General features: G+C 41.8%; 1 protein-coding gene across 1 annotated transcript in view; it reads right to left on the bottom strand.

The window, feature by feature from the left end:
* Positions 1–4544: 4544 nt before the first annotated feature.
* LOC126293559 (uncharacterized) overlaps positions 4545–14361 on the bottom strand; it is a 96288-nt gene continuing 86471 nt past the window's right edge. The window contains exon 7 of the mRNA XM_049986837.1: positions 4545–5261. Coding sequence (XP_049842794.1) covers positions 5213–5261 — 49 coding nt within the window. The 3' untranslated portion in view covers positions 4545–5212. The remainder of the gene's footprint in view (positions 5262–14361) is intronic.

The following is a 14361-nucleotide window of genomic DNA, read 5'->3' as shown; positions in this document are numbered from 1 at the left end:
TTATAATTGGCCTCATTTCCACAGTTATGTGACACAGAGAGAAATGGTTTGTCATTTTATGATGTCCCACTAAACAGAGTTTCCCAGGATGAATGGTCAGTATTCAGGCAAATGACTTGAAACAAAAAAGTCCAATGAACATGGGCTCTAAAATGCATACTTTAAGAGCTATGACTGGACTGCAGTTGTAGGGAAAAAGAGTAAAAGAAATGGTTACAGGAGAATAAGGGCTTGGGACAAGGAATGAGAGAGGAGAAAGACTAATTGAGTTCCGTAGTAAATTTCACTTAGTAATAGGGAATACTCTGTTCGAGACTCATAAGGGGAGGAGGTATACTTTAAAAAGGCCAGGGGATATGGGACAATTTCACTTACATTACATCACGGTCAGACAGAGATTCCGAAATCAGATACAAGATCGTAAAGCGTACCCAGGAGTAGATATAGACTCAAATCACAATGCAGTAGTGATGAAGAGTAGGCTGAAGTTTAAGAGATTGGTCAGGAAAAATCAGTACGCAAAGAAGTAGGATAAAGAAACACTAAGGAATGATCAGATACACTTAAAGTTCTCTAAGGTTATAGATACAACAATAAAGAATAACTCAAGAGGCAGTACAGTTGATGAGGAATGGACATCTCTGAAAAGGGCAATCATAGAAGTTGGAAAGAAAAACATAGGTGCATAGAAGATAACTGTGAAGAAACCATGGGTAACATAAGAAATACTTCAGTTGATCAATGAAAGGAGGTATAAAAATGTTCAGAGAAATTCAGGAATAAGGAAATAAAAATTGTTGAGGAATGAAGTAAATAGGAAGTGCGGGGAATCTAAGACGAACTGGCTGCATGAAACATAAGAAATCAAAAAAGAAATGATTGCCAGAAGGATTGACACGGCATATAGAAAAGTCAAAACAACCTTCAGTGAAATTAAAATGGAAGGTGGTAACATTAAGAGTGCAATGGGAATTCCACTGTTAAATGCAGTGGAGAGAGTGGATAGGTGGAAAGAGTGCACTGAAGGCCTCCATGAAGTGCAAGATTTGTCTGACATGATAGAAGAAGGAACAGGAGTCGGTTTAGAAGAGATAGGGGATCCAGTATTAGAATCAGAATTTAAGCAAGCTTTAGAGGACTGAAGATCAAATAAGGTAGGAGGGATTGCTAACATTCCATCAGAATTTCTAAAGCCATTGGGGGAAGTGGCAACTAAATGACTATCGATGTTGGCATGTAGAATGTGAGAGTCTGGCGACATACCATTTAACATTCAGAAAAATATCGTCTACACAATTAAAAAGATTGCAAGAGATGACAAGTGTGAGAATTATCATACAAAAAGCTTAACACCTCACGCATCCAAGTTGCTGACAAGAATAATATACAGAAGAATTGAAGAGAAAATTGAGGACATGTTAGATAACGATCAGTTTGGCTTTAGGCAAGTTACAGGCACCAGAGAGGCAAATCTGATGTTGCAGTTGATAATGGAAACAAGACCAAAGAAAAATCAAGACACATTCATAGGATTTGTTGACCTGGAAAAGGTGTTCGACAATGTAAAATGGTGTAATATGTTCGAAATTCTGAGGAAAACAGGGGTAGGCTATACAGAGAGACGGGTAATATACAATATGTACAAGAGCCAAGAGGGGAATAATAAGAGTGGATGACCAAGAACGACATGTTCAGATTAAAAAGGGCTTCAGACTGGGATGCAGTCTTTTGCCTCGAGTCTTCAATCTGTAAATTGAAGAAGCAATGACGGAAATAAAAGAAAGGTTCAGGAGTGAGATTAAAATTCAAGGTGAAAAGATATAAACGATACAATTCATTGATGACATTGCTATGCAGTGTAAAACTGAATGCAATTAACAGTCTAATGAGTGCAGAATATAGATTGAGAGTAAATCGAAGAAAGACGAAAGTAATGAGAAGTAGCAGAAATGAGAACAGTGAGAAACTTGACGTCACGATTGGTGGTCACGAAGTAGATGAAGTTAAGGAATTCTTCAGCCTAGGCAGCAAAATAACCAGTGACGTATGGAGCAAAGAGGACATCAAAAGCAGACTAGCACTGGCAAAAAGGCGAACCTGGCCAGGAGAAGTCTACTAACATCAAATACTGGCCTTAATTTGAAGAAGAAATTTATGAGAATGTACATCTGGAGTATAGCATTGTATGGAAGTAAAACATGGACTGAGGGAAAACCAGGACAGAAGAGAATTGAAGTATTTGAGATGTGGTGCTACAGGCAAATGCTGAAAATTAAGTGGATTGATAAGGTCCTGTGACAGTATGATAGGACATCTATTAAGACATCAGGGAATGACTTCCACAGTACTAGAGGGAGCTGTAGAGGAAGACAGAGATTGGAATACATCCAGCAAATAACTGAGGATGTAGGTTGCAAGTGCTACTGTGAGATGAATTTGGCACAGGGGAGGAATTCATGGTGGGCTGCATCTACCAAGTCAGAAGACTGAGGACTCAAGGGGCGGATACTGATCATTTCTCCTGGAGCACCACGTATATTCTCACGTATATTGCAGTTCTACACTTCATTTCAGTCTGACCGTCAATCCAGTGCGGTTGTTTGATTCCTTTTCAGTGCACGGAGGCTCTTTAATTGAGTAGCGGTGGCTTTTTCCGAAGTACAATTTTTTTCCCCAAACATAAACACACAAAGTAATCTCAGAAGCAATTATCTCTATTATCAGCTCGAGTGGATTAGTGCTAGCCACAATTCGTCGTCAGTACAGAGGGTCAGTCGAACGAGGGCAGAACACTTACCTCACCGCGACCACAGAAGTAATTGCCACATGTGTTAAGACATTTATCCCACTTCCTGTTTTAACGAATGTGGTCGGTTTGCCAACGGACCCACTGCCACACCTATTCTTGAACTCTCTCGTCTGACTGAAACCGACGTCCACACACACCTTTTTTCGGGTCACCGACGGTGTGAAAGATCTGGGCTGTACGGAGGATGTCACACTATATTGCTACTGAATCGCAGAAGTGTAGCCTTTGTCCAATCGACACTGCAGGGTAGGCATTATAGTGGAACAGGACGATTCCATCCCACACCGTATCCCAGCATTTCGACTTTACGGCGCACTGCGAGCTACTGGTCAGCCGTCACGTCAGGGGCCGACGGGGCCTTACCGGGCGCGGATTCTCTCTTGGTGGAGTGCGACCTTCCCAGAATCTCCTTTTCCAGTCGCACGCACACGTACGGTACACACAGCAGTCACTGTACACGGTGGATGTGCGATGACAATTTTGCGTACTCCAGTGCCCTCAGCCACTGTAAACCTGATCGCACCTCGCAGTTCTCCTTTGCTCGCCTCCACGTAAGAATCTGGACGAACACACTAGACGGGTCCGTCAACTATCAAGGTCATCACCTGACAACTGCACCGATGAGGCTGTTTCCCGGCGACAGTGGTGATAAGATCAAAATGTACTGACTGCAGAGGCCGACTGTTGTGCAGATGGTGTGTTCCGTGTTTGTTTGACTGCCATTTCCACTTTAGAGGTGGAGCCAGCAGCGGCTGATCGTACCTACTTTTCACTGATTCTACATCCTTGAAGTCTCTTCTTTATTTGGATTTTAGGGAGCAGGTTGTGCAACTGCATAAATGAAAGCAGAATAAAGATTGTAAAAACTGCAACTATGATGATGTGTGCATTTTACTTTTACATCGTATGTGTTGTTGTTGTTATTGTCGTCGTCATCGTCTTATTCTTTGCAAGCCCCTTCATGTCTGCACAAATACTGCAGCTGACACCCATTTGAACCATTGTACCTGCTTATTCTGTTCACCCCTCGGTCTCAGCATACACCCACCTCCCTCTCCCCCCGCCCCCCTCCACCTCCCCGAAACAGTTTCTTCTGTAACCAAATCCAATGACTTATTGACACCTCAGGTGTGCCATGTAAGTGCCTAAAAAGCGAAGCATAAGGATGAGGTAAGCAAAAATGCTAATCCCAACTAGTCCTGCAGGTAACCTAAACTGAGGTCCACACGTGATCTCACTATAGCAAACGATTAATTCGAGAAATGGGAAATCCAAGATGGGGAATAACAACAACATGCAGAGGACAGATTGCTACTCATCGCATAGAGGAGGCACCGAGTTGCAGATATGCACAACGAAAATACTGCTAAATATTTAAGCTTCCGTACAAAAAAAATCCTTCAACAGTACTCCTGCCGGTCCCCAGTTGCCAGAGGCAGTAGCTGCAGCTGTGTGTGTGTGTGTGTGTGTGTGTGTGTGTGTGAAGCGGAGGGGTGGGGTGGGACGTGGGGACGGGTTTGCAGCGCATCTGCTACTCCTGGAAGAAGACTTTTTTGTGTGAAAACTTAAATGGTGTTCAATCTTTTCATTGCGTCTATGTGCAACTCAACACGACCTCTACATGGTGAGTAGCAAACTATCCTCTTCATGTAATCAATTCTTGTTTTTGAGGAATGCAAATATAATAATAATAATAATAATAATAATAATAATAATAATAATAACAACACAGCAGTAAATATAGAAAATATCTTTTATTACAAGCAGTGTGATTTATAAGTGACATTTGTAAATCAGTCTTAGTAAGTACATAGCTCAGAACTACATACAAAAGGCTGAAGAAGCTTATACAGTCTTCTCAGTCACCACTACCATTCCGACAATCGGTGTGACAAATTTTTGGCAAGTTCGCACAAAAAATTTGAGTATTTTCCACACATATGTCAAATTCAAAATCAAAAGAAAAAGGCAACAAATTGTGATACAGAGAGAAATCATCGACTAAACAATCCGATTTCGCAAAAGAAACAAACTGACAAATTACAGTTACAGAAAATAAGTGAGATACACACAGAAGCTCCAAATTGTAAGAGGAGTGCCAACTGTGTTCTGACCAATGCACATGTGCGTGCCTCACACAGCATTACGAATCTTAAAACTTCTGCACTGGCAATAAGAGGAGACTGAAATAAATCGTTAGCAGTTTCATAATTTTTTAAGGTACCAAAGCATACTACATGAAATTCTCCACAAATTTCAGATTTTTCCCAGCAATTAGACACAATTTTCTGTGGAGGAGGAGGAGACTAGTGTTTCACATCCCATCGTCAACGACCCAGTGGTTACCTGAGATGGCTGGACGCAGGTCTGAACCGTCGTCCTCCCGAATGTGAGTCCAGTGTGCTAACCATTACAGCACCTTGCTTGGTGAACTTTTGTCAACGCTAACCATCTGAGAACAAATTTAATTTAGAACCAATACTATATTACATGGCACACAGTTAATGATACATACTGTAACAAAATTAGTTTTATGGATATTGTGAGGAATTTCCTCAGCTAAAAGATTATTAAATTCACAATCTTGCAGTCAGAAAAATGTGTACATTTTGATTCTTACACATGTATGGACAAATTATTGTGTAATATTTTACTATGTCACATAAAAACGACATCTTCACCTGCTTGGCAACAACCATACTGAACAAATAAAAATTATCTTACCTGGCACCTGAGAGAACCTCGCTAACAGATTACATTTAAAAATGTTTTCAAATTAGCGTTGCCCAAATAATGGTACCGGACACTGATGCTTTGATGGAGATTGATTAACTATACATGTTTTTGTATTTAATATGCAAATACAAGCGAGTATGAAATACCACTCAAATGTAAATACAAATTTTATATTACAACATTATTCATCTTCTGGAATGGGGGACATGGAAAGAGCCTCCCAGAAGAGTGTATAACCCACACTTGGGCACCCCCTGCGGAAAGGTGATGAACCGGCAGATCTTTCCACTCCAGTATTACCAACAATTAATGACAATGGTTAATAGCCCGCACAATTGGCCCCTCTCGGGTCCAAAGCTGACAGTCATATCAATTAACATAGAAGGCATAACTTCAAACAAGGAAACCCTGCTACAACAACTGTGTGAAACCAATAAGTGCGATGTTCTCTGTGTTCGAGAGACTCACAGGAATGATAACCAAAGGTGAACAAGAGTCCCAGCAATGCGCTTAGCATCTGAGAGACTCCATGAGGCGCTATTTTCATAAAGCCATCACTACAAGTAATATCTACCACAAACACAGACGACAACGACATCGAAATATTATCAGTTGAACTATCTAATTGTATAACAACATCTGTATGCAAAGCATCGACTGTTCCCTTCCACTTTGCCGTATCAGACGCAGGGCGAGAGGAGAAGATCTGTGTGATTGTCGGGGAATGCAACAGCCATAGCTGCCACTGGGGATACAGTGAAGACAACGTAGATGGTGAAGCCGTGACTACACGGGCAGAATCTTATGAACTGTCTCTAATACACGACAGCAAACTACCTGCACCTTTCAACAGCAGCCGACGGAGACGCAGATACAATACGGATTTAATTTATGTCAGTGCGGCTATATCACAGCAGTGTGTGAAGAACGTCTGTGAATCATTACCCAATACACAGCTCAGACCAACCACGTGCCAAGTTGTGTCAGCAGTACACCAACAATTAGGAGAAGATGTTGTTGTTGTGGTCTTCAGACCTGAGACTGGTTTGATGCAGCTCTCCATGCTACTCTATCCTGTGCAAGCTTCTTCATTTCCCAGTACCTACTGCAACCTACATCCTTCTGAATCTGCTTAGTGTAGTCATCTCTTGGTCTCCCTCTACGATTTTTACCCTCCACGCTGCCCTCCAATACTACATTGGTGATCCCTTGATGCCTCAGAACATGTCCTACCAACCGATCCCTTCTTCTGGTCAAGTTGTGCCACAAACTTCTCTTCTCCCCAATCCGATTCAATACTTCCTCATTAGTTATGTGATCTACCCATCTAATCTTCAGCATTCTTCTGTAGCACCACATTTCGAAAGCTTCTATTCTCTTCTTGTCCAAACTATTTATCGTCCATGATTCACTTCCATACAGGGCTACACTCCATACAAATACTTTCAGAAATGGCTTCCTGACACTTTAATCTATACTCGATGTTAACAAACTTCTCTTCTTCAGAAACGCTTTCCTTGCCATTGCCAGTCTACATTTTATATTCTCTCTACTTTGACCATCATCTGTTATTTTGCTCCCCAAATAGCAAAACTCCTTTACTACTTTAAGTGTCTCATTTCCTAATGTAATTCCCTCAGCATCACCCGACTTAATTCGACTACATTCCATTATCCTCGTTTCGCTTTTGTTGATGGTCATCTTATATCCTCCTTTCAAGACACTATCCATTCCGTTCAACTGCTCTTCCAAGTCCTTTGCTGCCTCTCATGCCCCTCGACTTTTATAACTGCCATCTGGTTTCTGTACAAATTGTAAATAGCCTTTCGCTCCCTGTATTTTACCCCTGCCACCTTCAGAATTGCAAAGAGAGTATTCCAGTCAACATTGTCAAAAGCTTTCTCTAAGTCTACAAATGCTAGAAACATAGGTTTGCCCTTCCTTAATCTAGCTTCTAAGATAAGTCGTAGGGTCAGTATTGCCTCACGTGTTCCAACATTTCTACGGAATCCAAACTGATCTTCCCCGAGGTCGGCTTCTACTAGTTTTTCCATTCGTCTGTAAAGAACTCGCGTTAGTATTTTGCAGCTGTGACTTATTAAACTGATAGTTCGGTAATTTTCACATCTGTCAACACCTGCTTTCTTTGGGCTTGGAATTATTATATTCTTCTTGAAGTCTGAGGGTATTTCGCCTGTTTGATACATCTTTCTCACCAGATGGTAGAGTTTTGTCAGGACTGGCCGTCAGTAGTTCCAATGGAATGTTGTCTACTCCAGGAGCCTTGTTTCGACTCATGTCTTTCAGTGCTCTGTCAAACTCTTCACGCAGTATCGTATCTCCTATTTCATCTTCATCCACATCCTCTTCCATTTCCATAATATTGTCCTCAAGTACATCGCCCTTGTATAGACCTTCTATATACTCCTTCCACCTTTCTGCTTTCCCTTCTTTGGTTAGAACTGGGTTTCCATCTGAGCTCTTAATATTCATACAAGTGGTCCTCTTTTCTCCAAAGGTCTCTTTAATTTTCCTGTAGGCAGTATCTATCTTACCCCTAGTGAGATAAGCCTCTACATTCTTACATTTGTCCTCTAGCCATCCCTGCTTACCCATTTTGCACTTCCTGTCGATCTCATTTTTTAAGACGTTTGTATTCCTTTTTGCCTGCTTCATTTACTGCATTTTTATATTTTCTCCTTTCATCAATTAAATTCAATATTTCTTCTGTTACCCAAGGATTTCTACTAGCCCTCGTCTTTTTACCTACTTGATCCTCTGCTGCCTTCACTACCTCATTCCTCAAAGCTACCCATTCTTCTTCTATTGTATTTCTTTCCCCCATTCCTGTCAATTGCTCCCTTATGCTCTGCTTGAAACTCCATACAACCTCTGGTTCTTTTAGTTTATGCAGGTCCCATCTCCTTAAATTCCCACCTTTTTGCAGTTTCTTCAGTTTTAATCTACAAGTTATAACCAACAGATTGTGGTCAGAGTCCACATCTGCCCCTGGAAATGTCTTACAATTTAAAACCTGGTTCCTAAATCTCTGTCGTACCATTATATAATCTATCTGAAACCTGTCAGTATCTCCAGGCTTCTTCCATGTATACAGCCTTCATTTATGATTCTTGAACCAAGTGTTACCTATGATTAAGTTGTGCTCTGTGCAAAATTCTACCAGGCGGCTTCCTCTTATTTCTTTGCCCCAGTCCATATTCACCTACTATGTTTCCTTCTCTCCCTTTTCCTACACTCGAATTCCAGTCACCCATTACTATTAAATTTTCATCACCCTTCACTATCTGAATAATTTCTTTTATTTGATCATACATTTCTTCAATTTCTTCGACATCTGCAGAGTTAGTTGGCATATAAACTTGTACTACAGTAGTAGGTGTTGGCTTCGTACCTATCTTGGCCACAATAATGCGTTCACTATGTTGTTTGTAGTAGCTTACCCGCATTCCTATTTTCCTATTCATTATTAAACCTACTCCTGCATCACCCCTATTTGATTTTGTGTTTATAACCCTGTAGTCACCTGACCAGAAGTCTTGTTCCTCCTGCCACCGAACTTCACTAATTCCCACTATATCTAACTTTAACCTATCCATTTCCCTTTTTAAATTTTCTAACCTTGTGTACGTTAACTTACCTAGAGTTATTCCTTCGATCAAGAATGTCAGTTTTCACAATCGAGGAGAAATCCCGATTAATAAAGTTCTTTGGAACTCCCATCCCAGTGGATAATGAGGAGATCCGCTACCATTACGCCGACACATTTAGGCATGACCATGAAGTACATGCCCAGTTCCGAGCAGCATGTTTTCGTTTTAATATTGATATTGATGCTTTTCTAGCTCGGATGGAGCAACTCGAATTACAGAAGTTGCAGGAGATGTATTCGCGCACGGAGCTCCCACGTGCTGTGGAGCGATGCGGATTTAAAAAGACAGAGCAAGGATATGCTCGCAGTTCAACTGAAATTCCAGCAGATACTTGGAATTTAGAGATACAGGTAGAGGTCACTGAGCGGGTGTCAAATGATTTTGTAAGACCGCTAAAGCCATCAAAGAGGACAGCCAAGGATAGGTTGTATGGCTCTGTTCATATCCCTGGATTGGGTTACCCTGGCCTGGAGAAGCGGTGCCAAGGCAAGTGGTTGGAGGAATACGATATGTTTGGCGAGCCATTGAATCTACCAGCACGATCACCGGACTATACGCCTCCCGGGTCGCCAACGCAACAATCTCCACCGCCACGTCCGCAAGCTGAGCAACAAGCTAAAGAAATGGAGGCTGAGGCCAGTGGAGTAGAAGTGGCCGCTGAGGAGATTGCTGAAGCTGCTGCCCCTAGAGAACAAGAGTTCTAACCTAGGAGAAGATATAACTTCAAAAAATTGGATTGGACGAAATTCACAAAATGCTTAGATGAAAGGATAGCAGACATCCAACCTGTCCCAGAGAAATATGTTGTTTTTACTTCTGCTGTGCTAGAACGCTCTTGTAAGTCAATTCCGTGAGGCTGTAGGTCTCATATTCAGGGCTTAGACCCCAGTACAGCACATACATTGAAAGAATGCATTTCCTTTTATGTAGACAACCCATTTAGCAAGGACACTATTAAAACTGGCCGGCAACTAATTCAGTCTACGGGCGAAATAAAGAGTGCACATTGGGTTAAAGCTGATGGAAGAACTGGATATGGAGAAGGACAGGCAAGGCAGCCGGACTAGGTGCTAACCGCAGATTCATCACTTTGGAAACCTTACCAAGCATTGAATTCTACAGCTCTTCAATAACTGCCTGGAATGATGCCAAATCCCTAAAATCTGGAGGAAGACCACTGTTGTTGCTGTTCTGAAACCTGTAAAGCAGCCAATAGACCCAAAGAAGTTCAGGCCAATATCGCTTCTGTGCCATCTTTACAAGGTTTTCGAAAGACTGTTATCGAATCGCATAACACAACTGGTCGAACATCATCTCATCCCAGAGAAAGCCGGATTTAGGCCACGAAAGAACTGCCGTACACAGATCCTTAAACTGACACCACACGCAAGACAGTTTTCAGCTCGGAAATATCACTGGAGTGGCCGTTCTCAATCTCTTTTCAGCATATGAGACTGTACAACAGCATATCACCCTAAGGAAGATTTATTGCCTTACCACGGACTTCAGGCTTACACAAATGTCGCCACCCTGTCGCATAACCGACGTTTCTTTGTAGAATTTTAAGGCAGGCGGAGACTACAAAAGAACGGACTCCCACAAGGCAGTGTCTTAAACACCAATGCTGTTTAATACCTACACCAATGACCAACCACTTCCTCAACATGGCACTGGCAACCCAGGGTAAGAATTTTGAGACGGTAGAAGAAAATCTCACTGCTGCTCTGAAGATTCTCTCGGAATATTACGAAGAAAACCATCTCAAGCCAAACCCATCAAAAACTAAAACACGGTTTTCATCTGAAGGACAGAGAAGCTTCTCGACAGCTGCACGTGCACTGGCAAGGAAAGGAGTTAGGACACTGCAGCGCTCCAGTTTACCTCTGTGTTATCCTGGGCCCCTCCCTGACCTTCGAGGCACACTGCACTCACGTCGAGCCGAGGTTTCGTAGCGAAATTGCGTACTGTGCGAGGTGACCGGTTCTGGATGGGGTGCCCACCCCCAGGCAGTAAGAACAACTGCCCTGGCACTCTGCTGCCGAATATGCCGCTCCAGTGTGATACAATTCTCCATGTGCAAAAAAAATGGACACTGCCCCGAATGAAACCTGCAGGCTGACACAGGCTGTCTGAAGCCAACAACAATACAGAAGCTGTATAAACTTGCAGGTATAGCCCCAACTGATATTAGACACGAGATAGCTGGTAACAATGAGAGGCAAAAGATCTGCAATAACCCGGCCCACCCCTCGCACAAACATAAGCCACCACCACCTCAACTGAAGTCCGGGAAGAATTTTCTACAGTCTTCTGTTCCATTTGACAGAGACCAAAGTATAGCCAGGGTTGAACTGTAGAAAAAAAGATATCCTGTCCATCCAGAGCGAGACATAATTGAAGAAACTCTGCTGCTTGGTCACCGAGAAGGACGAGTGCACACAAGTCCTCGAACAGACTGCGCTATGGCGTTCCGAGATCGGAGGACGACTCGAAGAAATTGGGCATTGCACAAGGTGGAGACACACTGTGCGAGTGTGGAGATGAACGAACTACGAGCCATCTCCTGGAGTGTCGTCTCTGCCTGTACTCTTTTACAGGTCTCGAACTGGCCTCGGCTTATAGCAACGCAATGTTGCCAAATACTGGACACAACTAGTGTAAATGTGTTTATTATGTAAAAATTGATTTCTTACTCCTGTGCGTATTATCTAAATGTTGATTTCTTACTCTTTTTCCCTAAGTGTTCATTTTATTACGTTTACATGTCTTTGAATTACCCGTGTATACAAATATGCATATTTTTAAATCAGCACAGTCTGTGCCCTGGTAATTTTGACACGAATTAGAAAAACCTTCTGTAATATCAGTTGTGAGGACTACCAAGTTTCTATTAAGCACTGACCCATGATCATAATTTCTGCAGAACGTTACAAGCAATGTGCAAGTATACATACACGGAACTTGGTCATTTTGTAGCATTAGTGCAGGAATCTTCAGAACTACAACAAATTTCCCACAAATATTATTAATGTGTCATTGTAGTACACCTAACCAGACACCTGATTGTCAACATTAAATGTTAAAGCATGTTTTTAGTGACAAGGCAGTTACAGGGTTGGAGAAGCAGTGACTGCAATAGGTATTCATTAATATTTTGGATAGCTGTCGGCCAGCACATCAAAAAAGGTCACATTTGTTGTGGTTCCAGCTCAGGAGCATTGTGAGTAGCTAGCCTGTACACACAATGTGATGCATGGGTACTCTTGTGCACAAGTCTCGGAATGTTGCCTGGCAAGACACTATTCTGTACTGCAGAGAGAGAGAGAGAGAGAGAGAGAGAGAGAGAGAGAGAGAGAGAGAGAGAGAGACAACGCTACACTGCCCTCGAGCTGTGTCCCACTCTGCCTGCCGAAGCTTTATTTTTAGCAAGTACGCTAACTCTTTTATACAAGGTTATTAGACAATATGGATTCCATTTAATTCATTTTCGTTTCAGAGTGTGTAAATTGGATACAGATATTCTACGCACTGTCAGAAAAAACGGGATCGGAAGTACCGGTCAATACTGCTACGTCGCCGAGAGTCGTGGAAACGACTGCCAGTTTGCATCAGCTGTGAGTGAGGTAGTTGCTGTCAGGTGTAAGGTTCTCTGCATTCTAGAGCTGAGAAGAAGTGAGCCCGTAATTTCAGCGCAGAGGCTATTTTGTCTCCCGTTTGTTATTGAACCACCGACCCAGAAATTTATAAGATGTCAGTTCGATCAATTTTGACAAACTGGATGTCTCAGCAAAGGATGACATGCGGGCTGACTACGTGTCTAGTTTCCACACAGTTACTGTCCAACGAGGGGGCGACACACTGAACATTTACGACCTTCATTTGTGAACTATAAAACTTTCTGTTCACAGCTGCATATAGTTTAATATCTAATTTATATTTAATGAAATGACAGTTAATTAAATTTGTTTATTTTTTTAAATAATCCTGCACTTGTACTCCACGTGAGGTAAAGGGGACAGAGCTCAATACAGCCGCGTGACTAGAAGACTGCTGCTTTACCCGAACACTGTAAGTCTCGTGTGTTAACAATTAAGTTCATCACATTCCCATTTCATTCTTTTTAAAAGAAATTGGTCTGAGGATTGTAGTACAGCTGCAACTGATAGCTGTATACAAGTTATCTATGATTTGGAAAGCAATACTGGGTAACACAAATGAATTAGTGTGTGAAAGTTTCTTACGAAATTGCTCCAGAACAGTGGCACGGCTAGACTGTCTGGAGAATCCTTCACAGACTGAGGATTGAAAGGAGCAAATCCAAAAACTAACTAGTTAACTGAAGATCCCATATGATAATGCAGAACAACTCAAACTGTATCACATATTTTTACCTGCCCTCAAAATGCTACGTAGTTTGATATGACAGTACCACTGTTAGTGACAGACAAGATAGTAACAATGACAGCATACCACAGTTTTAAAAAAGAGCAGTGTCATTACAAATTTCTTTTGTCGTGAGCATTAAACTAACAACAGTTGTTTCTCAGATTTTTAAATTATATTACATCTGATTCAACATAAATTAGTTAGTTAAAGTAGTGGTTAAGTTAACTGTGACTCAAATTTTGAAGGAGACATTTCTGTTTCTGCCAATGTGCAGCAGCCTGGACAGTCAAGACTGACGTAATACAGAAACAACTTTTTGTGCAGCCCAGTACAGCAGGTAATGTGAAAAAGAAAAGTGGAATCATTCTGTTAAAAGTTACTGGCAACTAGTTCAGTACGTGTAAACATTGCAAAGATAATGCAGAGGCTGTGCCTGCATTCCGGCCATTGTGGTAAGGGAAGAAATGCAGCATCAGACAATGGTAATTGTCTGTGCCTGAACCAGACGAGTTGATGCAAATACCGACAGTCAATCTTTCCTTCCTGTCCCAACCAGTTAAGTCTACCGTGAGCCGGGTTTCTGGGTGATATTTCTGTAACTCTTACCATTACCTAACATCAGCAGCCCTTTCCCTTCAATCCTTCTGCCAGAAGGAGGAGCCACAGGTTTCCAAAGACTGTGTATTTCCACACCTTCTATATGTGTTTTGCTGCATCACTCAATGAGTAGATTTTTTATCTATCTGACAATGTCTATCA

Source organism: Schistocerca gregaria, chromosome 10 (genome assembly GCF_023897955.1).
Source record: "Schistocerca gregaria isolate iqSchGreg1 chromosome 10, iqSchGreg1.2, whole genome shotgun sequence".
Lineage (NCBI taxonomy): Eukaryota > Metazoa > Arthropoda > Insecta > Orthoptera > Acrididae > Schistocerca > Schistocerca gregaria.
Note: the sequence above shows the minus strand (reverse complement) of the source record. Positions and strands in the feature narration are given on the sequence as shown.